General features: G+C 40.5%; 1 protein-coding gene across 2 annotated transcripts in view; it reads left to right on the top strand.

Moving 5' to 3' along the window:
- Window positions 1-16,081, top strand: part of ercc8 (excision repair cross-complementation group 8) — a 52,007-nt gene extending 35,926 nt beyond the window's left edge. Inside the window, exons 10-12 of one of the 2 annotated variants that reach the window (XM_069924465.1) lie at window positions 3,096-3,293; window positions 14,141-14,230; window positions 15,544-16,081. In XM_069924465.1, the coding sequence (XP_069780566.1) occupies window positions 3,096-3,293; window positions 14,141-14,230; window positions 15,544-15,612 (357 nt within the window). In that variant the 3' untranslated portion in view covers window positions 15,613-16,081. The remainder of the gene's footprint in view (window positions 1-3,095; window positions 3,294-14,140; window positions 14,231-15,543) is intronic. The other variant, XM_069924466.1, reaches the window with a different exon arrangement.
- The last annotated feature ends 10,357 nt before the right edge of the window (window positions 16,082-26,438 follow it).

Here is a 26,438-nt window from a genome sequence, read left to right as displayed (position 1 = left end):
AAATATGGATTTGGACAGACCTTTATAAACTGGATTAAGGCATTATATAATGACTCTAAAGCCACCAAAGAAAAGGTACAAGGACTGCCTAAAGAAATCTCTTGGTGCCTGCCACATTGACCACCGCCAGTGGGCTGATAACGCCTCAAACCGTGCATCTTGGCGCCTCACAGTTTGGCGGGCAGCAACCTCCTTTGAAGAAGACCGCAGAGCCTACCTCACTGACAAAAGGCAAAGGAGGAAAAACCCAACACCCAACCCCAACCAACCAATTTTCCCCTGCAACCGCTGCAATCGTGTCTGCCTGTCCCGCATCGGACTTGTCAGCCACAAACGAGCCTGCAGCTGACGTGGACTTTTTACCTCCTCCATAAATCTTCGTCCGCGAAGCCAAGCCAAAGAAAAGAAAGCTAAAGTAGTGGCTGATGGACAGATATCTGCTCCATTCCAACTGACGAGGTCTAGTAGACAAGGATGTTCCCTATCGCCAGCCTTGTTTATATTAACTATAGAGCCACTTGCAGAGCAATTAGGAGCGGTTTGGAAATTAAGGGATTTAGGGTTTGTCAAGATGAGCATAAAATTAGTTTATTTGCAGATGATGTTCTAATATATTTGAAAGAACCTGAGACTTCCTTGCAAAAATTACATTTTAAATTGGAAGAATATAGAAAGATTTCCGGTTACAAAATAAATTGGGATAAAAGTGAAATTATGTCCCTTACAGAAGGGGATTTCAGCTAATGTCAAAGAAACACCCAATTCAAATGGCCAAAAAAAATGGGATTAAATATTTAGGGATTCATATAGACAATAATTTAAAGAATCAATTGAATTATTTACCATTACTTAAAAAGTTAAAGACGATTTGAAAAAGTGGATGATTTTACCTATATCATTAGTAGGAAGGGTTAACTGTGTTAAGATGAATATGAATATATTCCAAAGAATACAATATCTTTTTCAAACTTTACCTATATTACTACCTAAGAAGTTTTTTCAGGAATTAACTAAATATGTAAGGAAATTCCTTTGGAAAGGTAAGATATCAAGAGTCTCTATAGAAAGGTTAATGTGGAAATATGAATTGGGAGGCTTACAGCTTCCTAATTTCAAAAATTACTATCGAGCAGCCAAATGAGATTTGATATTTCTTTTTTTGAAGGAGAAGAAAATCTGCCATGGGTTAAAATAGAATTGGATAAAATGGGAGAAAGATTAGCAGAGGAATTTATATATAAATGGGATTCAGAATTAATAGTTAGTGTTAAAGTCGTTGTTGAAGTACTTGATTAATGTTTGGAACAAGAGAAGTTATATCACCCAAGATGCCTCTGATTCAAAATTGTCTTGTACCTTTTTCAAAAGATAATCAATTTTTAAATACTTGGTTTCGTCAAGGGATTAAAATATTGAAGTCGGTTATGAACAGGGTCAATTAATGTCATTTGAACAATTAAGGCAGGGGTGTCAAACTCAAATTCACAGAGGGCCAAAATTAAAAACTTGGACTAAGTCGAGGGCCAAACTAAATATTTATTGAAAATTTTCAACAACATCTGCATGTTTTCTCTTCTTTCAACATATGTAATGTTAAACTTTAGGATATAACTTTAGGAGGATAATGTTACAGGTCAGGAGTAGGTAGCTCAAGTTCACCCTTTGCTTGACCTGAGGGAAACCTATTTGGTCCCTGTGGAGATGTAGTCAGCATTCACAGGCTGTGTCCACTTTGGCCTGCATCAGGACTCAGCATTTCCTGCTCACTCCTCAGGCTCTAGGCCTCTATTCACCCTCGACCCACCATCCCTCTACCTGACCAGTCCTTTACCCAACCTCTACTCACCCCTCACTCCATTCTGGATTCCTTTTTGAGAATATTGTGGCCATCTTTTAAGGGGGGTGGTTTTAGGGGGGAGGGGATAGTTAGGGGGTGGGGAAGGATGTGCAATGAAGGGGGAGGATGGTGGGGGTGACATTACCAAAAAACAGCATCGGCTCTCACTGCAGGGCGGGCCACCTCTAATACATTTTTGAAATGATCTTGTGGGCCAAATATAATTATATCGCAGGCCAAATTTGACATGTGTGAATTAAGGAATAAATAGGGAATAACTAGTCACACTCTTCTTTGAATATTTTCAATTGAGAGGATATTTAAGGGAAAGATTAGGTCCAGCTATGTTGTTACCTAGTTGTAGTGAGGTGGAAACTCTCATTAGGAGGGGAAATATTAATAAATTAACGTCTGCAATGTATCTTTTATTACAAAATGGAACTCCTAAACATGGAGTCCATAAATCTAGACAGGTGGAAGTCTAAATTAATGTAATTTGTGCCGAAGAAATGTTACTCAATAACAAATATGTAATAGCCAGTGAAACAAAATTGGGGAAAAAATAGTAAATTTTCTGGTAATGTGGAATTAGAAACAAAAATGTTGGAAATACACAAATCTGTGTGAATTTGAAGGGGATAGACAATAATAATCTATAAGTAAGTTAATTGTCAGAAGTGAAATTCAATCAATATGTTAAAGCTATATTCATCCATATGTGGAGGTGACGATCAAGGAGAGAAGACTCAGAAATTTGTCAAAAAAAAAACTATGGAATGGTGATAATAGGGGATTAGTTGCCACAGGGATTATGAAATAGTGATAATTATAGTAATAAAAGAGTCCTGGTTTAAACAAGGGGAGGAATGGTAACTTGAAAATTCATCACTCCAGTCTACTGAGAAGGATTAGAAGGACATCTGAGTATGAAGTAAGTACCACGATACAGTTATAATATTTGATAAGTGTTTATGTGCATGAAAGTTAAAGATTAGTTCTGTTTGGCTAACAGTTGTCACAATGAATAAGTGTTTCTGATGTGTGAGAATGTTTGAGGGCCGCTAAATCAAATCAATACCAAAAAGGCTTTCAACGAAGTCCTACTAAAAATAGTGTGTAAAATTAAGCACATGAGATTTGGAGGAATGCATTCTCATCTAGCACAATAGGTTTTGCAAGATAATTAAAATGAGAAAAGTCATAACATTGAAATGAAAGAAAGGAATATTTGAATGTGACTTCAGATTGATGCTTACAGGTGAACTATGGAAGAGTGTGCAATGGAAGCAGAAAGAATCTTAAGTTTACAGTCTCCAATGGTTGCAGCCCAGATTTTGCCTTTGTCCCTGTCGGAAGTTGTATTGCTGTTTATGATATCTACACAGGACAGTTGCTAACTGAACTCAGGGGGCATTATAGTCACGTAAACTGCTGCACGTTCCAGACTTATTTCCAAGTAAGTAAATTATATTATTAGATATTCATCTAGCTATTTTGTTTAGATGTCATTTCTAACCCACAAGCAATTATATATGAGATGTTCTGATAGTGCAGTGGTTAGAGCACTGGTCTTGCAAACCAGGGGCCGTGAGTTCATTCCTTACTGGAGCCTCATTTCTGTGAGGGTGACTCTCTGTCTTCCTTACAGTAGACAAAGTTAAAGAATATCATATGTTTGTAACATTCTAAATATAGTATTACGATTACATGAAAATAATGGAACCTTTACCTTTTATCTTGATGAAGCTAGAGTTAGGAATATCTGGAAATATATCTGGAAACCTCTACTTAGTCTTTCAAGAGATCAAAAGAACCATTTTTTTTTAGAGTAAGCCAATGAAGAAACACAAATTCAAAAGTTTCTTATTCCAAGATTGTTTTTCTGTTACAACTTGCAAAATAAGAAAAACATATTAGCTATACAGATACATCTTTATTGTTAGTGTAGGAAAATGATGTTTGTCACCAATCACTTTCAACTTTGTTGTAATGTGGCACTGGCTGCAAATTAATTACTCAGAAAAATATTGCCTGTCATTGGGGATCTCCGTATGTTCATTGTGCTGCAGTGGAGGAGCACTGCTATTTAAAGGCAACTTTGTGGAGCAGGATCAACCAATGTTGGGAACCCAGATGAGGGTCTGAACTCTGGAGAATGTGTTCCACAAAGCTCCAATTTCTCAACCTTGGACTGTAGTTTCCAGAATCTACTCCATCTTCCAACCCTCCATATGTAATGGTCCCATTTTGCAGACATCCCTCCTCTCCACTTCCGACCTGAGGAGACTCGAACCAACCCTAATCTCATCACCAGACCTCGATCCATTCCTAACAGGTGAACAGCAGTATCGAACATTTTTAGAGTTGCTCAGCTTTGCTGCAGCAGTCCCACAAACACAACCTTTTAGTGTGTCTTTACAGGTATGGGTGAATTTCCAGGCCTTACACTCTTGACTTTCCATCTCCACTTTAGAGCAGACCATTAAATCATGCTTTTGGAGTTAATAGTTCTGATTGAAAAGATTGAGTGGAAATCCACATTACACTGAGGATAAATACGATAGGGATAAGTAGTTCTTTCTCTGTTGATGAGACCAATTTAATCTGACACTATTTTCAACTTGCATGTGTAGTTGACTGAAAAATGAATAGCAAAATATGTATTTCTCATTTGATAAGGTATTATTTAATGAATTTGAAAAGGACAATATAACACAGAATGGAAACTTGAAATTGGGACCAAAAAATTAGCTGGATTTAATATGCTTCTATAACTCCTTTGAGTTTGTGTGGATACAATGTGACAGTATCTATAATTATTGTATTAACAACATGTGCCTATTGTAAATAATTAGTATTAGATTTTACTATTTTAATATTTTGTTTTGATCTTCTGAAAGGTTCAGCAATGAAATGAAGCTGCATTGTCATGTAATATAAACAGAAAATACTGGAAATACTTAACAGGTCAGTCAGCATCTGTGGGAAGAAAGAGAGTTAATGTTTTAGGTCAAAGCCCTTCATCAGAACTGGCAAAATAAGAAAAACCAGATAGGATGGGGGAGTTATGGATATAATGAAAGAGATCAGTCTGAAGTCAGGATTGCAAAGTAGTCTGGCTCATTCGGAAAGAAGGGAGACAACAGAGAGGCATTTAGAAAATGAACAAAGTAACATGTAAAAGCAGTGAAATGCAGGTCAGAGATATAGAAGAGTGCTGAAAGCGAAAGGAAAATGTTGATTTATACCAGAAGATCAAGCAGATCTGTGGAGCGAGGAAAAACTAGGTTAATGTAGATTGATAACCTTATAACATACTGTAACTGGCCATCTACCTCACTGAAAAGTAATTGATTTTTAAATTTAGACATACAGCACAGTAACAAGCCCATTTGGCCCATAAGCCTATGCTACCCAATTACACCCAATTGACCTACAACTCTGGTATGTTTTGAGCAGCAGGAGGAAACTGACGCTGACATGGGGAGAAATACAAACTCCTTGCAGACAGCGCCAGATTTGAACCCAGGTTGCTGGCGCTATCGCAGTATTGCGCTAACCGTGTCGCCCCCTTGTTTAATTCATTGGGAAAAAAATGGAAAGACTGAAAATCTGAAGTTGTGGCGGCACACCACTAGGCAGGCGAACCGGCCCCGCTTGTGATCCACGTGGCGGGACAGTCGGCCAAAATGGCGCTGTCGGGGTTTTCCGCTTTTTCTCAGCACAGGGTTCAAAAATCCGTGCTGGGGGACCACGTGATGCCCGGGTGACCTCAGCGCGGTTCTCAGCCAGGTCCAGGCTGGGAGTATAAGTCCAGCCCAGCAGCCTGCAATAAATCAGTTCTGCTCACTGAGCTCAACCCGTCTGGTTGTGTGTTCTTTCAGTAGCAGTGTAGCTGCCTCTACAATTGGTGACCCCGACTGGTTCAAACGTCTTTGAACCCATTATGAGCGAACCTGGGATCAGTGCTATAGCCGTCAAGCTGCCTGAATTCTGGGTTAAGGAGCCAGAAACCTGATTCGGCCACGCGGAGGCTCAGTTTCACCTCCGCCAGATTTCATCCAACACGACCAAATTCTACCATGTGGTCGCCACCCTGGATCAGGTCACCACCAAACACGTGCTGCACATCGTTCAGCACCCACCCACTGAAGACAAATACGAGAGCATCAAGCGAGTGCTCACCGGATCCTTCGGACTATCCAGGCACCAGCGTGCCGCTCGGATGCTGTACCTCGACACCCTGGGGGACAGGTCCCCGATGGAGCTGATGGTCGAGATGCTCGCGCTCATGGGTGATCACACCAACTGCCCACTCTTCGAGTGCATTTTCCTCGAACATCTGCCCCAGGACATCCGGCCGTTACTGGCCCAAGAGAGCTTACCGACCCGAGGAAGGTCGCTCAGAAGGCCCAAGAGCTGTGGCTCAAGCGATTCCTGGAGGGCTCGGCGGTCTAGCAGGTCACGAGGCATGGGCATGATCACGCCAAGCCATCCTTAGTGCTACGGTAGAGCACCTGGAGCCTGCAAGGGCCAGCGAGCATAACCAGGGGCTCAGCATCCACTTCGGGTCTCTGCTTCTGGGACCAGCGTTGGAGAGCCAAGGCCCGGAAGTGTCGTCAGCCCTGCTCGTTCCAGAAAAAACGAGCAGGCAGGCCGCTGTTAATGGCTGCAGCGGCTGGCCAAGGACACAGCTTCCTCTACCTGCGGGACTCAGTCAGCGGCCGGCAGTTCCTCATCGACACTGGGTCCCAAATCAGCATCATCCAGGCCACGGCCATCGAGTCCAGGAAACGACCTCAAGGACCTCCCCTCCGTGCAGCCAACGCAACAGAGATACAGACGTATGAAGACAAGACAGTCAGCCGATGAAAGTTCTCATGGAGGTTCACTGTCTTATCCCTTCCGACCGCCATCCTGGGTGCCGACTTCCTCCTCGCCCATGGACTTCTGGTGGACATTCAGGGTAGGCGCCTGGTGGATGCCCATACTTTCCAAGCCGTTCGCCTCTACGCCTCCTTCGCAGAGCAGCCACAGATGGCCACGATCAGCACGCCCAGAGACGAGTTCCAGCGAATCCTGGATGAGTTCTCTGCTGCCTCGCTGCGCCACGGGGTTTTCCACCACATCCCCACCCAGGGCCCACCGGCTCATGCGAAGGCACGCCGACTCCCGCTTGGCAAGCTCCTGGTGGCAAAGGAGGAGTTTTCGCATTTGTTGGAGCTGGAGATCATTCGGCGGTCCGACAGCCCGGGGTGTCGGTTTTCCACCTGGTCCCAAAAGCCTCTGGCGGCTAGTGCCCCTGCGGAGACTATCAACTTCTCAATGAGGCGACAGTTCCTGACCGTTACCCCATCCCTCACATCCAGGACTTTACGGCCAACCGGCATGGTGCGAGGATTTTCTCCAAGGTTGACCTGGTGCGTGGGTATCACCAAATCCCGGTGCACCCTGAGGACATACCCAAGATAGCCTTCATCACCCCCTTCGGCTTGATCAAATTCCTTCGCATGCCGTTTGGGCTCAAGAACGCCACTCAGACCTTCCAGCGTCTCATGGACTCAGTGGGCAGAGACCTGGATTTCGTCTTCATTTACTTAGACAACATCCTCATTGCCAGCAGGGATCGAGCGTAACACAAGGCCCACCTGCGCACCCTCTACTCCCGGCTGACCGACTTCGGCCTCACCATCAACCCAGCCAAGTGGGGGGGGGGCGTGGCAAGATGGTGTAGGGAACAGACGTGCCTTCCAGACCTCTCCTGACTCTGATTTATTGTTTTGTCTTTAAGTGCCCGTTAAAGTTCTTTTAAAAGTATATAAATAATAAGAGGTGCTGGATCAGTGCCTAGTGGTTTATATGCAAAAAAAAGGTAAAAGAAAACATCAACAGACTGTTAAAAAACTACATTTTCCGAAATTGTCTGGGCCTGCTTGTTTACAAGAAGCCAGGACTCAGCGTAGAATGGATCCAGAAGAAGACGTACAGAATTCGGCATTGAAACTCTGTTTTAAGCCGGTAAGGCTCTCTGAAGGTCGCATTCAGCAGCTTTCAGAACAAAGAGCTGGCCAGGTGCCAGTATTTCACACAACGGCCACTGTGAGTGCTGTTACTGAGACTTTGACAGTTGAATCAGCTAGGGCGCCACCAGCTGGAGAGTTAAAGAGCTGTCATTCGACTGCTACAGTGGTGGCGCTGCAAAATGCATCTTCAATTACAACGGTTTTTCCAGACATCGATTCAGTGAAGATGATTAAAGAGATTTGGCTTAAAGATAATCCTGATCTTCAGTCTCCTGGCATTGCTGGGGGGACTTTGAGAGGGATTTTTATACGAAGTCAAACTGCTAGAAAAGATACTAATTTAAGGGAAGAGACAGAAGATCCCGTGGTCTCTAAGGAACAGCAAGACCCCATTATGCCTGAATCTACTTCTGTTGAAATGTTTGTTAAGGATCTTGAAGATAAGATGTATTCTGTATTGAGTCACTTAGCTAATTTTGTGAACCCGTTTATTTCCAAGATTAATGCGATGGCGGAAGCCATTAATGGAGCTTTTAAGCTTGAAACCATTGAAAGATTTGAAATGTGTGATCAAGGTTTAGTCGATGTACAGGATCAACTGCAAGATGAAAATAGAATAATTGAAACATTGCAGATCCAAAATAAAAATTTAGCAAAAAAGGTTGATTATTTGGAGAATCAATCTAGACGGAACAACATGAAAATTGTTGGTTTGCCAGAAGGCATAGAAGGACCAGATCCAAGAAAATTTTTTACTGAATGGATTCCACGAGTGTTAGGACAGGATAAATTCCCTGAAGGTTTAATACTGGAACATGCTCATAGAGTTTTAAGAAGAAAATCTTTTTCAGGACAGAATCCAAGACCTGTTCTGATTCGTTGTTTAAACTATTGTGACAGAGAGACAATTTTACGTACGGCTATTAGAAATGCCCAGCAAAATAAATCTCCTTTGATGGTTCAGAAAAATCCAGTTTTCTTCTATCAAGATTTGAGTCAAGAAATTATGTTTCAACGACGCAAATTTAATTCTGTAAAAGAACGGTTGTGGAAAAATAGACATAAGGCAACATTCAGGTATTCTGCGGTACTGAAGATTTTTCAGGATGGAAATTAGCCAAAGTTCTTTGAAAATCCTAAAGAGGTTATGGACTTTGCTCAGTCTCTACCAATCATGCAGTATCAGGAACGATGTAGTCCTTTAAGGTCTCCAAAGAGAGTAGAGATGTAAGGTGGGATCCAGATTTTTAAAAGAAATGGAAGCAATGGTGACCGAAGTGGTAACGTTGATTTAAAAAAATAAATCTTTTATCTTTTTTTTTGAGAAGAGTTTAAATAGTTTAAATAATGATGATAGTTTAATGAAATGGGAGTTGAGAGAGGGAACTGGGTGGGCACTAGTTTCCAGAAGTCATCAGCTACCTGTGAGTTATCTCACACCCAATATTTTAGGGGAGTTACCGCTTTAGGTGGTTTAAACAGGAGGAGGTAGTCGTGACCTTCGACCTGTTTTTTTTTCTTTTTAATTTTTGGGTTAAGAAGTGAAGTTTTTTTTAATTATTTTTTTAAAATAAATAATTTTTTTTAACTCTTTTTGTTTTCTGATTGTAATTGAGAGGTAATTAGGAGGTTTTTTTTCTCTCCTTTTTTTCTCTTTTTTTTGGGGGGGTTTCTCTTTTTTCTCTCTTTTTTAAGAGAATGATGTCACAGAAGATAATAAGTCAAAAATTGAGGATGTTGAATTGGATGAAGAGGAAGATGAGGGGAAAGGTGATAAGAAGAAAAAGAAGAAAATCAAGTACAAATACATTGAGGGAGAAGAGTTTAATAAAATTAAGTTAATTTCGATAGAGAATTTTGAAGATGATATAAATGAAGAATATGGAGAATTTTATAAGAGTTTGAACTTTTTTTTCTTTTTTTTAATATAAGGGGAGGGGAAGGGAACAAAAAGTTTATCTGATTGTTTTTCTAAGGGATGTTTTTGTTCTCTGATGAATTATAAAGGAAACGGTATTAATGGAAATTCTGTATTTATGTATTATTAATTATGATTTTTTTGTATAACAGATATGTGGTTGATATATGATTTTAATATTTGAACTTAGTTTTAAAGTGGATTCCATTTGTTAAATACATGTATTATGTTTGATTTAAATATATGTTTAAGGGTATTATTTTAGTATTGATTTTTTTTGTTGTTAGTAATTTTTTGTTGTTAAGTTTTATCCTTTTTTTTATAAGTGGGTTTTTTTCTATTTTATTTACAACATTGTTAATTAATTCTTCACTCTTTATTTTGGGGGGGAGGGTTGGACTAATTTTAAATTAGACGATTAATGTGTTATAATTATTGGGGGGGGTTAATTTGTGTAGTTTAATGATGTAGTATTCTAATTTTTATTATCTTATTTTTTTATTCTTTCTTTAAATGTAATTTTTATTTTGTTCATGTCATAAAATTTTAAATAAAGTTTAACCCAGCCAAGTGCCAGTTTGGGAAAGAGTTCATGCAGTTCCTGGGCCATACCATCACGGCCGAGGGAGCCACGCCGCTATGAAGGTCGCCACTTTCAAGGAGTTCCCACGTTCGGACAATTTCAAGGGGCTGCAGGTGTTCACGGGTATGGTCAACTTCTACAACCGATTCATCCTGGGAGCTGCACGCATCATGCAGCCACTATTCGCCCTCATCGCAGCCAAGCACAAAACGCTCACCTGGACCCCAGAGGCCGGCAGTGCATTCAAGGCCACCAAGGATGCTCTCGCGAAGGCTACCATGCTCGCCCACCCGCACACCGACCTGCATATGGCGCTCTCTGTTGATGCCTCTGCCACAGCCATCGGCACCATCCTGGAGCAGCAGGTGAACAGACAATGGAAGCCGCTGGCATTCTTCAGCCGGCTTCTCCGCCCACCAGAGTGCAAGTATAGTGCTTTTGACCGTGAGTTATTGGGCATGTACCTGGCGGTGTGGCATTTCCGCTATTTCTTGGAGGCGAGGATTTTTACCATCTTCACTGACCACAAACGTAACCCAGGCACTTACAATGGCGAAGGACCCCTGGTCGACCTGCCACTGACATTCGGCACAAGGCGGGGAAGAACAACATGGTCACTGATGCACTCTCGCGACCGACCATCTGCACGCTGACACCCGGCCTCTACTTCGACCAGCTCACCCTGGACCAGAAGACCAACGGGAGACGTGAGCCTTCAGGACTGCCATCACGGGCCTGCGGTTCCAAGACCCCCCCCATCTCCGAGCAGCGGATGCACCATCCTGTGCGATGTCTCCATGGGCACCCTGCGGCCAGTGGTTCCCCAGAAGTGGTGCAGGCAAGTCTTCCATCACATCCACAACTTTTCGCACCCGTCCATCAGATCCACGGTCCGGATGGTGGCAGAGCGGTTCGTCTGGCACAGGCTGCGGAAGCAGATCGCGGGCTGGGCCAGAATATGCACCCATTGCCAAATGTCCAGTACACAGACACCAGGGTGCCCGTGCAAGAGTTTGAGCACATCCGGGAACAGTTCAGCCACATTTACGTGGATATAGTCAGGCCCTTACCCGTTTCCTGGGGCAACTGTTACCTGTTCACGGTGGTTGACCGCACCACTCGTTGGGCCGAGGCGATCCTGATGCCAGACGCCTCCACGGACTCCTGCTCCCGAGCATTGTTGCGTGGTTGGGTCGCCCGGTTCGGCGTTCCGAATCACCTCACCAGCGATCAGGGCACCCAGTTCACCTCTTCGCTCTGGGCACAGCTCGCCAACCGGTTGGGGATCGAGCTACACCGCACCACGGCCTATCACCCGCAGGCCAATGGGCTGGTCGAGTGTCTGCACCACCACCTTAAGTCGCCACTTATGGCCCGCCTCACCGGTCCCGACTGGGTGGACGAACTACCTTGGGTGCTCCTGGGCATCTGCTCCACGCCCAAGGAGGATCTGCAGAAGTCATCAGCTAAGCTGGTCTACGGCGCACCGCAGGTACTTCCGGTGAGTTCATCAATGTGCCTCTCAACCCCAGTGGTCGCCACCCAAGCTGCTTCCCTACTTCCAGGCCCGCTTGGACTCCTTCGCACCCCCACCGCCACCCAGACACGGCACACGGCTATCTCACATCCCCAGCGTGCTGCTTTCCGCAGAGTACATTTTTATTCGGCAGGGCTCGTCTGTGGCACCTCTGCAATGACCTTATGAGGGGCCGTACAAGGTTGTCCAGCATTCAGCGTCTACGTTCACGCTGGACATCAGCAGCAGGCGGGAACTGTTTACTGTGGACAGGCTGAAGCCAGTGCACCTCAACCCCACCGAACCAGTGATTGTGGCCCAGCCCAAGAAGCGAGGCCGCCCAGCTAAAAAGGACATTGGCACCGGTTCTGGGGGGAACTGTGTGGCGGCACACCACTAGGCAGGCAAACTGGCCCCGCTTGTAATCCACGCAGCGGGGCAGCCGGCCAAAATGGCGCCGTCAGGGGTTTCCCCTTCCTCTCAGCACGTGGCTCAGAAGCCCGCGCTGGGGGACCACATGACGCCCGGGTGACATCAGCACCCCTCAGCGCGGTTCTCAGCCAGGTCCAGACTGGGAGTATAAGTCCAGCCCAGCAGCCTGCAATAAATCAGTTCTGCTCACTGAGCTCAACCATTCTGGTTGTGTGTTCTTTCAGTAGCAGTGTAGCTGCTGCTACAGAGTAATCATAAATGCTGGTAATGCTCAGCAGTGAGCTGTGGTAAAAGAAATAGAGTAATATTTCACACCAATAACCCCTTAACAAAAATGAGAAACCGAAAACAAGTAGGTTTTAAGTGCAGAAAGTATGGATGAGTGAAAAGTAAGTATTTCTGGAAAAGTGAGATCATTGTTGCCACAGGGATGAGGTAAACAAAATCATCTAATTGGTAGGTTAATGGGGACAATTAGAGAACAAAGGAATATAAAACCTTTGAATTAGAGACAGTTCATGCAAGAAAGTACAAACAAAAGAACATAAAAATTTCAAAATACATGATGTAGGAAAGGAGTTTGGAGAAAGGGAATCGGAACCAGAATCACAAACTTACCAGTTTGATGCAGACAAGATAAACTGATGAATTACTTGAAAAGTTCAATATCAAGTCTTCAAGATGTCCAGGCAGAAAATGAGGTGCTGTTTCTTAAGCTCAAATAGAAACTTAACTTTAACAGTGCAGGAGGACATTGACGGATCGGGAAGCCTGAGCATGGGATGGAGGATTAAAATGGCAGGCAATTGGAAGCTCTGACCTGCTCCTGTGGATTAAATGAAAGTGCTTTGTAAAGTCCAATTAGCATTATATTAATGCAGAGGGGACCATATTATCAGCACCAAATGCAATATACAATATTGGAAGAAGCACAGGTGAATTGCTGCTTTACATGATCCCTGGGTGGCAGGAAAGGGCAAGTTGCATGAGAATGGGTTGTGAAAAAGAGTGTGGTTGATGGAGATGAAAAAGAAAATCATGGAGTCAGAAAGGGAACAACCTGTTCTTAACGGGGAAAGTTGGGGAAGTGAAACCTCATTAAAGGGGGCAGAAAGTGTGAAAGATAATCTGTTGAGTTTGAAGACTGGCGAAATAGAAAGTGAGGAACAGGAGAATTATATCCTTCCTGTGGCTTGGAAAAGAGGGCAAGAGTGCAGGAAAGACATGTAACACAATCAATGTATGTCAGCTATGGTAGAGAGAAAGCCATGGTTCAGGAAAAAGGAAAGCAAGTGCAGAAAATCTTATTATTGAAACAGATATACCGTAGAAGGAAGAACTCATAAAATGAAATGGAGTCCTTATAGTAAGTAGAATAAGGTCTCAGTTAAAACTGTTTTTTTTGTCTGTCTACAGATTCTGCAAAACCTGGGGAATGTTTCCAGCATTTCCTGCTTTAATTTTATATTCTAGATCTGAAATTTTTAATTTTAATTTTATTTTCATATGTGGCTGAAATTTAATCATTGGTGATATTTTCTGAGTTACAGTTGAATTTCTGTTGGTATTAATTACTTTACCTGCCAGTATTTAAACTTGTCATCTCACTCATTTGATGCAATGCACACCTTTTTTTTTCGTGAAATGTCTGTTCCTTTGTTCTGTGAAGTGACGAAGTTGAAATTATGAATTTTAATTGGTTTTATAAAACTGCTTGGAGAAATGTGTTGTTCTTTGAAAGACCAGATATTATTGAGATCTGGGACCAGATACTGTATTATTGAGGCTTGGTCTTCAGATATATGTTTTACATGGATTTATATATTTCCAGGAGCTCTATAGTGGTGGTAGTGACGTTAATATTTTAGCATGGATCCCAGATCTTGCTCGAATAGATGTGGAAAATGATGATCCTAAAGGGGTGAGGAATTTATCTAGATTTTTTTCATCTCTATAATACATGATAATATAATATCTTCTCCAATGGAATTATGTCTGCTGGCTGTTTTCTAAATTTTATATCTTCTGCTTCAAAATTTTTATTGAAGTTTCTCAATGCATATTTAGCTCCATATGAAATGTTCAGGGCTTTAGCAGTAGAAATTTCACCGAAACCTCTATCAATGTTTTGGTAGCAATGGTAAATGATTGTTTCTCCTCATGAATGGCAGGCTATCTTAAGGAGAACATTCCCATAATATTAAAAATCTGCACTGAATCAACTGAAGGTGTTCAACGAAAATAGATCAATTTTCTCAAGTTCCTCCTCAGAACAATAAATTCCTATCTAGCCACCATTTTTGTGAATGTACAATTTACATGGTCTTTTCTAAAATAACACTTTTAAAAATACATTGTTTTGCATGAAGGCCATTTTTTGGCATAAAGTCAGCATTATGACATCTTCACCATTTACCAGAATCTGTGGCGATTCTAGGTGTCTGCTATTGGGTATGCAATTAATATGTCCTGCGCATCACAGCTCACTGAGAGTAATTAGGGCCTTAATACTTATCCTTCAGCTAAGAGGTTGGGGGCAAGTTGACGGGCACCATGGTGGGAATTGGGGAAGGTTGCCTTGCTGTCTGCGAACTGATGCCGTGAAACTTCTTGAGGTCAATGTTGAGATCTTCTAACATCATTCATTAATTCAGGTGCCTTGTCGTTCGGTGTCGGCAATCATATCTCTCCATCCGTTACAACCCTCCAAATTGTAGTTGTTGCCTCCCTTGTTCTCCTTCAGTGAAGGCCATCTTTGAACTGAGACCATAGTCGATGTTGACTTCATGATTATACATGATTAAAATACTGGAGTGGTTTCCCATTGCCTTCTTCAGTTGCAATGTCCATCCTGGACAGGTGAAGGTAACCCTGGCCATTGATCCTCAGATTCCTCTGCCCAGAGTTTTTAGTTTTACGACTATAAATTCCAATTTGTAGAATCTGTTTGAAGTGATAGAGAAATGCCCTAATCATGAAGGAATTGTTCTGCATCTCCCTCCATCCCTTCTGATAATTTCCAAAAATAGTTTCATGGCTGATGGCAGCATCACCAGACTGAGGAAGAATGCTTGTTTTTGTCAAGGGAAAGGGACATTTTTTGTATAAAATAATTATCTAATGGACTGTAGTGATTTACCATCTTCTATAAAAAGAGGGGAAAAAACGTATGTTTTATTTGTGAAATAACGTACTTCATTAATTTGAAATAAGACTCTATAATTTCTTTTGCAGTGTGAAGTCAGAACCTCTCAAAACGCAATCTTCCAAGATGAATGGAGCAGCAGTGATGATGAAAATTGAATTTTATTTAACTCTGAAACAAAAAAAAATGTTTCTAATCTGTTAATAATTGTCCAAATATTGAGAACTAAACTGAGATGAAAATCTTCATTACATTGTTAAACTATACACATTAAATGAAGGAGCTAAGATTTCTAATGAAAACACAATGCCGGAGAAACTCAGCAGGAGAAATAGGTTGAATTTTTCATTTGACTTCCATCTGTAGCCTCTGGACAAAGGGGGAAAGAATAGCTTAGTTCCAAATGCTAACAGAAGACTATTTTTGTTCAGATAATCATCAACTCTCAGGCAACGGTATGCTGATCGTCACTGCCTATGCTCATATTACAAATCTACACACTTGAAGAAGGTCCTCTATAAAAGAGGGAATCAATGGAAACAGTAAATGTATATTTGTTCTGAATTACCTATAAAACTGAAGATTTTAAAAACTCAAAATAAATCTTTGAATAATTTGTATGCCAAATTAATTTGTTAACTTTTTACTCTTTGAAAATTGATCATCTTTAGTGAGTTCTGAACACATTTCCCAGGTTCACTGTTGTCAGTAGGTCCTTTCAAATTGCCTTGTAAAATGGAGTTTATTGGGCAATTTTCTTGGTTGACGACCCAGGTACATGGTTATTTGAAAGGGTCCAGCTGGATCAACTCGGTCAAAACACAACTGCATCCCAGACCTACCTCAGAGGTGGTCAGAAAACCCAGTAAAACTTAACAAGGTATCCTCTTCTGGCGGTTTGAAAGGGGAAATGGCAGACCTGGTTACTCTGGTGACGTTAGTGCTTGCATGTGTGCATCATAGGGAAACCCTTGGCTGGCTCAATGCAGGACGCTGTCACGGTGCTGCCTTGATGTGTTGATGCCGCAAACGGGGGGGGGGGGGGCCGCTACGTGCCACTGCCACGAACAAGAGAGATGCTGCTGCGAAGGGTGTGCCGCAATGTTCCGCTGCCATGAACGGGGTGAGGGGAGGGATGCTGCTGTGACATGCCACTTTGGTGAGCGGCCACAGCTCAATGCGGGAGTGTGGGAGCAATGACTGTCTTCCTTATCCATAATCGCCCATGCCACTCAAAAATAAACAAAAGAGTGCAACTGATAGAGATGGACTGGGAATGCAGGTCTTTTCAAAAAGAAAACAGGACCTGGCAAACTTGGATGAGAGCCTCAAATTGCAGTTAAGTCTACATCTGAAAGTGAGAAGTATTCATATAAGAAATAGCAGGAATTCAGGTTCAACATGTTCCTGTAAGGGTAAGCTAGGAGCAACAATGACAGAACCCAACATGACAAAGCCTATCAAAAGTTGGCCAAAGAAAAATAAAGGAATCATATGACAGTTATTGAGAACTAAAGATGTGATAGGGCCCATCAAAAAGATAAAAAGTGTAAGGAAGTGCTTAAGAAGGAAATGAGGAAGAGTAAGGGGTTAAGGAACTATTGGTCAGGATTAAGGTACATTTAAATGCATTTCATAAGTATTGTTAAGGGCAACAAAATAACAAGGGAAAGGATTGGGGTCAATGGGCAATTTGTGTATGGAGTCAAAAGGTACAAGTGGTCCTAAATGAATATTCACACAGGAAACAATTTGTAGTTCTGCAATTTAATGATAGGATAAAATTCCACTGCAGGCCTCCATTGGTATGTGGGGATACCAATACCCCTGAGTGTAAAGCCCTTCAAAGATAGAAGACACAACCCAGAATTACTGCCAAAACCCTCCACACAATCGAGAACATGAGGGAATGCTGCCATCGGAGAGCAGCAGCAATCAAGGATCTACACCACCCAGCACACATTTTTCAATGCTACCATCACGAAAGAGGTATAGAAACCACAAGACTCGTACTATCAGGGTTAGGAAAAGCTGCGACCATTCCACCATTCTCAACAACAAACTCAATCAGGGACTCATTTAAGGATTTACTTTTGCACTTTATTTGTTTTTTTTTATTCTATTGCAATTTTATTTATTTGTTTACCTGTGTACAGATTTTTTTGCACTACTAATAAGTGGTAATTTTTGCCTGGCCCATAGAAAAAAAAAATTCAGGGCTGTATGTGATGTCATGTATGTACTCTAACAATATAGCAGAAAAAAAAGAGGTACACAATGCTGAGTGCACAATGGATAAATCTCCACAGCTGGTTGAGATTTATCCCAAACTGGAAACAAGGGAGAAGGTTGCTAGGGCTTAGAGATTTTTAAATCTCCACTTTCCACATGTGCTGTGGGATGACTGGAGGAATGTAAATGTGATCCACTTTTCAAGTAAGGCATGGTATTTATTTACCTGTGAGCCTAGCAATAATGTTAGGGAAACTATTAGAAACAGTCTGAGAGGATTAATGATCACTTGGAAAGGCAGAGCCTAGTCAGTGATGAGAGAAGAGCTTTGTCAAAGGGAAATCTTGTTTGACCAATCCAATGGAATGTGTTGGAGGTAACAGTATTTATTGAGGACAGTGCAGTAGATGTGCTTTAAATGGACCAATAAGGTCTTGAATGGAAGACTGATCCAAAATATTTTGGCACATATACAGGGCAGATGGAAAATTTGATTCAAAAGTGATGTGACAATTGGAAACAGGGTGGTGGTGGAGAGCTGGTATGGTGATTGGATGCCTGTGAGTCCTGGTGTTTCATAGGGATCAATACTGGGATACTGTTGTTGATAATACATATGAATAATTTGGATGTAGGCATAGGATCCATGGTTAGTAATTTCACAATGCTTATTGATAGAGGGGTAATATTAGGCTGCAGGGTGATATCAATCAGAGTGAAATGGGCTAATCTAGAGCAAATGAATCAGAGCTGGATGACTCAGCAGGTCAAAGTTTGGGTCATGCAGTTTCTCGATAAAGAGTGACTTCAAATTGGAGAATTCAATGTTCATGAGCTCTTTCATCCCGTTTCTACCTTGATCTCTATATTTGGCCTATACAGTTCTAACAAAATTCAATGTAAACTCAAAGAATGGCATGTCATCTAGTGCCTTGTGTTATGAGCCCAGAGGATCATAAAACACAGCAGTAATAGAAATTCGCCAAGACAAATGATTACTTAAACAAAAGTTACTTTTAATTATCTTTAAACATGACAAAAGGATCAAACTTTAACTTATTGCTATTAACTTAACCCCCTTATAATTTTAAGTGCACGAGTATGTATCAGTTCAGAAAAGTTCTTTGATTCACAGTCCAATCTCACTTTTCACTCCTCCAAGTTCACTGGTTGTAGGCAATTCTTACACTGTGCACAGAATTTAATATTTATGAATTTCACCAGGCATTGGTGCTTGAAAAGTAAATGGTTACCATTCAGGAAGGTACTTGTGGGTTTTCAGAGAGAGAGATATGTTGCTTGTTGGACACAAACTGATTCCTTCTGATCAGCCACTTCAGTGTCTTGCCAAAGAAACTTGCCCCATCAGGGTTTTCCAGATGATAACCTCTTTCTTTCAGGTCACCACAGAGTTCCTTTCTGTTTCTTTTATTTCAAGTGAAACATTATACAGCCAGCCATCTCCTCTTGTATGGACCACAAGGGCTTTGACCAGGCTGAACTAAGAACTCACAACCCATCTTCAAAATGGGGTTTTTCCACAAGCTCGCCAGCCTGTCCTGTCCAGTTCCAGGTGCTGCTGCTACTGAACTGTAGAACTGAATTCTCTCTCTTTCTCTCTCAGAGAAAACCACATGATCCTCTTAGAACAGCCCTCTGCACTCAGACTGTGGCACCGGACCTAATCTTCTGAGTTTGTTCATCTGTTGCTTTCCAGAACAACCATGTGAAGTCTTTATAGGCATTCTTCAAAGATTTTGCAAAGGCACTCGGAACCTGGACATCTGGCTTGAGCCAACTTTTTGATTTTAAAACTGTTTGAGAACTGTTTTGAAGAGTTTGTGTTTGTTACCTACACTAGAAAAAAACCTGCCATAATTTATCTCCTTTAAAACAAATCAATATACAATATAAAATATAATAATAATAATGCTCATCCTTCATAGTTGAAGATGACCATGGCTTCAAAGTCAAATGGAAGATTAATGGCTGTGGGTCTGGAGGTGACTGGTGAGGCCAATCTGGGCCCTGAAGGCGTGCCCACATGTAGGACACAAGTGGGTGGGTGCTGTCGTGGTAGTGGATACTGTGCAGGCCTTGCACACAGCACACTTTTGCTGCACCTCAATGATGTGCCTGACTTTAGCTGAACAGGCTCCTGTGGTGATCTTCCTGTGCCAAGCTGGACGGTCGAGGGCAAGCATCTCTCACGTGTTGATGTCAACACCCAGGCCTTTGAAGGATGCTTTGAGGCAGTCTTTCTAATGTACCTTCTGTGTCTCCCCACCCCCCCCCCCCCCCCTCCGACTGAGCGCTTGCCCTGACAGTTCTCCATACAGCAGCTGCTTAGGCAATCAGCTGTCTGAGCACATGTCCAGCCCACCTGGCTTGAGCTTTCAGCAGGAGGGTGTAGATGCTGCAGAGCCAAGCTCGTTCCTGGATTTCCATGTCGGGGGCTTCGTTCTGCCACCTGATGAGGAGGAATCTGTGGAGACAGCTCAGGTGAAAGTGGTTGAGCTGTTTGGAGTATCTGCTGTAGACAGTCCCAGTCTCACTGGCGTATAGGAGGGTGGTAAGGATCACTGCACAGTAGACCTTCAGCTTGGTGGTAAGGCTGAGTCTTCTCCACTCCCAGACGTTCCCACAGAGTCTCCAAAAGGCATTGTTGGCTTTAGCAATCCTGTTGTTGACCTTAGCGTCTATGTTCACTGCGCAAAAGAGTATGCTGTCCAGGTAGGTGAAATTGTCGATTGCTTGGAGGTTCTGGCCCTTCACCATGATGCGCGGCTCCTGGTATGGCTTTCCTGGTGCAGGCTGGTACATTACATCGGTCTTTTTGGTGCTGATAGTGAGACAGAAGTTGTCGCAGGCTTGTGAGAAGCAGTGCATTTCACGCTGCATCTGCTCTGTGCTGGCGTTGAGTGCGCAGTCATCAGCAAACAAGAAGTCTCTGATGACAGTCTCTTGTACATTTGTAACTGCCTGCAGGTACCTGAGGTTGAACAACTTGTCATCAATCCTATACCTGATGTGAGGTGTCACGTGATGGAGTAGTGGCCGTTAGGGGAACTCCAGCCCTCTCCAGAAAAGTTAAAAAAAAGGTAGAGAAAAAAACAAAGGCACTAACACAGAAACCATAACAAATTGAAAGTGAAAGTGTGGAGAAAATGGCAGCAAAGAAAGAAAAACCAAAAACAACGGGAAGAAGAAGGAAGGACGTCGGAAGAGGAAGGTGAAGGCCTTACCGGTATGAGGAAGCCCGTGTGGAGAGAGAAGCCCGCTCCTTGAGGTCAGTGGAAACCCCGAACTCAGGACTACAAAAATGGCTCACGGAGCCAAACAAAAGAGCGCAACCTCGCATGCGTGAGAATTCGCACATGCGCAGATGCACAAGACAAAAACAACACCGACGGGAGGGGGGACCAGCTGAGGAGTAATTCTCCACAGCTGAAACAGACAAGTACAACACAGCAGCAAGACTCTCAACAGGAAAACAGAAAATAACGAGAACAAGAAGGAAGAGAATAAAAATAGGAAATCAAAGAAACAACAGATGACCAACTCAGGGGAAGAAGACCAACACCAAGACACTTTTAATAAAAATAAGAAGAACAAAAATACCCAACAAAATAAAATAAACAACCCAACAAGAAAATCAGAAGAAACAGAGGTAAAAGACACAGATCCTGGAGTGGACCCAGAAGAGGAGGGAGAACACAGAGAAATGGAAGGTGAAGGGAAGGGACAGTACATGGATATATTTTTTTTTAAAAAATATATGGAAACAGTAAAAGAATGGCAGACACAAGAATTCAGTGAAATAAAAAGAAGAATAAAAATACAGAAGAAAAAGTGAATAGATTAGAGATGATCATGACAGAAATAGGAAAAAGAGTGGACAAGGTGGAAAAATGAGAAACAGCCATAGAAATGGAGGTAGATGACTTAAAAAAGAAATTAGAAGAATTTGATAAAAAAAAATTAAAGAAACACAGGAGCTGTTAGCTCAGAAGATAGATATAATGGAAAATTATAATAGAAGAAACAATATAAAGATAGTGGGCCTTAAGAAAGATGAAGAAGGCAAAAATATGAAAGAATTTATAAAAGAATGGATCCCCAGGGTCCTAGGAAGACCAGAATTATAGGAAGAAATGGAAATAGAAAGGGCACACAGAACATTAGTCCCTAAACTAAAACCACAACAAAAACCAAGATCCATTCTAGTAAAATTCCTAAGATATACAACAAGAGAAAATATATTGGAGAAGGCAATGAAAAAAATAAGAGAAGACAAAAAAACCTCTGGAATACAAGGGTCAAGAATTTTTTTCTATCCAGATATAAGTTTTGAACTCCTGAAGAAGAGGAAGGAGTTTAATGCAGCAAAAATGACCCTATGGAAAAAAGGTTATAAATTTATGTTAAAATACCCAGCGGTACTTAAAATAGTTATCCCAGGGCAGCAAGGCAAACTATTCTCGGATCCGGAAAAAGCATGAAAATTTGCAGAATAACTACAAAACAGACAGAGAGATTAAGAGATGTAACAAGAACAAAAATGACAACAAACTATATATGTCTATATATTAAAAAAAAGAGTATAAGTAAGAACTAAGAAGGGAAAGAAAGGGAAGAAAGGAGGTAAGGAGGGAATTAAGAGAGTGACCTTTGTTATATATGAAGATTAAAATCTTTTCTGGGGGGGGCTGGGTGGGGAAGAATAACAGTCACTGTGAAATCAGTTGATGCTTGCGAGCGGATTCGCAAATCCAAATGGAAAGGGGAGATATGGTTGCCCGACAAGGGACAAAGGGCAACTCAGAAAGGGGAGGGACTATTGGGGTTAAAGGAATTTTAGACATGAGAATAGTGGAAATATTTTATGTTTTAGAAATGTTGTCTTATAATGTGTTCAAAAAAATAAAGCAGAAATGGATAAGAAGGGAAGGTGGTGATGAGGAAACGAAAAGGAAAGATAAACAAAGTATGAAATGACTATGTTGAACTATATGACTTTAAATATTAATGGAATACATAACCAAATCAAAAGGAAGAAACTGTTAAATTTACTGAAAAAAGAAAAAATTGATATAGCATTCGTACAAGAAACACATCTAACTGAAGTGGAACACAAGAAATTAAAGAGAGATTGGATAGGAAATGTAACAGCAGCATCATATAATTCAAAAGCCAGAGGAGTAGCTATATTAATCAATAAAAATGTACCAATCAAAATAGAAGAGGAAATAATAGATCCAGCAGGGAGATATGTAATGATAAAATGTCAGATATATTCAGAATTTTGGAATTTACTCAATGTATACTCACCTAATGAAGAAGATCAAAAATTTATGCAAGATATCTTTTTGAAGATAGCAGCTACGCAAGGGAACATACTAATAGGAGGGGATCTTAACCTTAATTTGGACTCAAACATGGATAAAACTGGAAAAAAAACTATCATAAAGAACAAAGTAACCAAATTTATAATTAAATCAATGCAAGAAATGCAACTTTGGAGGAAACAACACCCAAAGGAAAAGGAATATTCATATTATTCGGGTAGACACAAAACATACTCAAGGATAGATCTATTCCTGTTATCAGCCCACATTCAAGGGAGAGTTAGGAAAATGGAATATAAAGCTAGACTATTATCGGACCACTCACCCCTGTTATTGACAATAGAGCTAGAGGACATCCCACCAAGAATGTATCCATGGAGATTAAACTCCATGTTACTTAAAAGACAGGATTTTAGAGAATTCATTGAAAGACAAATTAAAATGTACTTTGAAATAAATACGGAATCAGTGAAAGATAAGTTTATACTATGGGACGCAATGAAAGCGTTCATCAGAGGGCAAATAATAAGTTATGTAACTAAGATGAAGAAGGACTACAATTAGGAAACAGAACAGTTGGAAAGGGAAATAACAAATACAGGAAAAGAATTAGCAATAAAGGAAGATACAACTAAAAGAAGAGAATTGACAGACAAAAAAATAAAATATGAAACACTACAAACATATAAGGTGGAGAAGAACATAATGAAGACAAAACAGAAATATTATGAGCTAGGAGAAAAAACGCACAAAATTCTAGCGTGGCAGCTTAAGACAGAACAAACTAAAAGAATGGTATTGGCATTAAGGAAAAAGAACAAACAAATTACATATAATCCAACGGAGATCAATGAAAACCAGGGAATTCTACGAGCAACTATATCAAACTGAAAACGAAGGGAAAGAAGACAAAATAGAACTAAAATTGAACTACTGAAATTACAAAGAGGAGCAAAATAAATTAATAAAACCATTTAAAATAAAAGAATTACAGGAGATATTAAAAAAACTACCGAACAATAAAACACCAGGAGAGGATGGATTCCCAATAGAATTCTATAAAACATTTAAAGACTTATTAATTCCTCCCCTCCTGGAAGTAATTAACCAGATTGATAAAACACAAAACATACCAGATTCATGCAAAACAGCAATAATTACAGAAATACCAAAGACAGGGAAAGATCCATTAGCACCAGCATCATATAGACCAATATCTCTACTTAACATAGATTATAAGATAATAGCTAAACTATTAGCAAACAGATTGGCTGACGATGTACCAAAAATAGTAAATCTAGACCAAACTGGATTTATTAAAAAAAGATGAACAATGGACAATATCTGTAAATTTATTAACTTAATTCATGCAGTAGAAGGAAATAAAACTCCAACAGTAGCGGTTGCTTTTGACACAGAGAAGGCCTTTGACAGAGTAGAATGGAATTATTTATTCAAATTACTACAAAAATTCAGCCTACCAGAGAAATATATTAATTGGATTAAAGCATTATATAAGGGGCCACTGGCGAAAGTGACAGTAAATGGATATATATCAAAACAATTTAACTTAAGCAGATCAACAAAGCAGGGATGTCCACTATCTCCCTCACTGTTCACGTTAGCTATAGAACCACTATAGAACCACTAGCAGAACTGATAAGAACAGAAAATAAAATAAGAGGGATAAAAATAAACTAAATTATCATCCATTAATGAAAAAATTACAAGACGACTTAGAGCATTGGAAAGACTTACCACTAACACTGATAGGAAGGATAAACTGTATTAAAATTAACATTTTCCCAAGGATACAATACCCATTTCAGTCATTACCAATTCACCTAACAGAGAAATTCTTCAAGGAGTTAAAGAAAATAATAAGGAAATTCTTATGGAAAGGGGGGGAAACCGAGGATAGCACTAGATAAATTAACAGAATGGTACAAACAAGAAGGTTTACGACTACCAAACTTTAAGAATTATTATAGAGCCGCACAATTAAGATACCTATCAGATTTTTATCAAACAAGGGAAAAACCAGATTGGACCAGATTAGAACTAGATAAAATAGGGGAGAAGATACCTGAACATTTACTATATAAATGGGATGAAAATTGGTGCAACGTAGGAATTCACCGGTATTGCATCATCTGCTCAACATTTGGAAGAAGATTCATGTAGAAAGGAATAAAACAAATTACCAACTACCAAAACTAATATTGACGCAAAATCATCTAATCCCTTTCACAATAGATAACCTTTCCTTTAGAGAATGGGAGAGAAAATGGATCAAAAGAATAGAAAATTGTTTTTCGGGAAATAAATTATTATCGTTTGAACAAATGAAGGATAAATATAATATAATGCACAATACAATGTTTGCATACCACCAACTGAAAACCTACTTGAAGGACAAATTGGGAAACAGTCTGAGGTTACCAGAAGGAAGCAGTTTTGAATATGTGATTACAGACACAATGATAATTTAAAAATGTGTAACAAACATGTACATCAAACTGCAAGAAAAGGAGAACGAGGAAACAAACGGTAAACCTAAACAAAAATGGGAACAAGATCTAAACATAAAGATAAAGAATGAAACATGGGAAAAGCTATGCTCCGGAACTATGAGAAATACAATAAACACGAGGTTACGTATGATACAATATAACTGGATACACAGGCTATACATCACACCTCAAAAGTTAAATAAATGGGACCCAACAGTATCAGACAGATGTTTTCTCTGTAAAAAGGAAATGGGAACAACAATTCATGCAATTTGGACATGTGAGAAAGTGGAAAAATTTTGGGAAGATCTAAACCAGATATTAAATAAAATCACAAAAAGCACTTGATTTGGATGGAGCACAAAAAAGATTTGTTATGATAGCCTTAGCTGTAGCAAAAAAATGCATTATGTCAACTTGGAAAATAGAAGACAACTTGAGAATACAACAATGGTACATAGAAATGAATAAATGTGTTCCGTTAGAAAAAATAACATATAATTTAAGAAATAACATCACAATATTCGAACAAATATGGGGGCCATACATGAAATACAATAGAGAAATCCTACCATGGACTTCCACCACCTAAAATGACAGAAGGAGAAGATAACGAAAAGAACTGACTCAGTAAAATTTCTTGTTTATTTTTATTAAGTGACAACATTGTTTAACAGGTTTAATGTATCTTATAGATTGAATTTCAAATAAATGGGAAAGGGGGTGAGGGAGGGAGGGAAGGGAGGGGGTAAAAAGGGGGAGAAAATGACACTGTATATATTCAAGAAAAAAATGTCTGTATGTATCTTGGTCAATCTGGTTTATAGTGTGAAAAATAAAAAATTTTTAAAAAAATTAAAAATCCTATACCTGATGTGGATTCCTTCTTCG

The sequence above is a fragment of the Narcine bancroftii genome, chromosome 3, assembly GCF_036971445.1.
Source record: "Narcine bancroftii isolate sNarBan1 chromosome 3, sNarBan1.hap1, whole genome shotgun sequence".
NCBI lineage: Eukaryota > Metazoa > Chordata > Chondrichthyes > Torpediniformes > Narcinidae > Narcine > Narcine bancroftii.
This window is presented reverse-complemented; position numbering and strand designations above follow the sequence as displayed.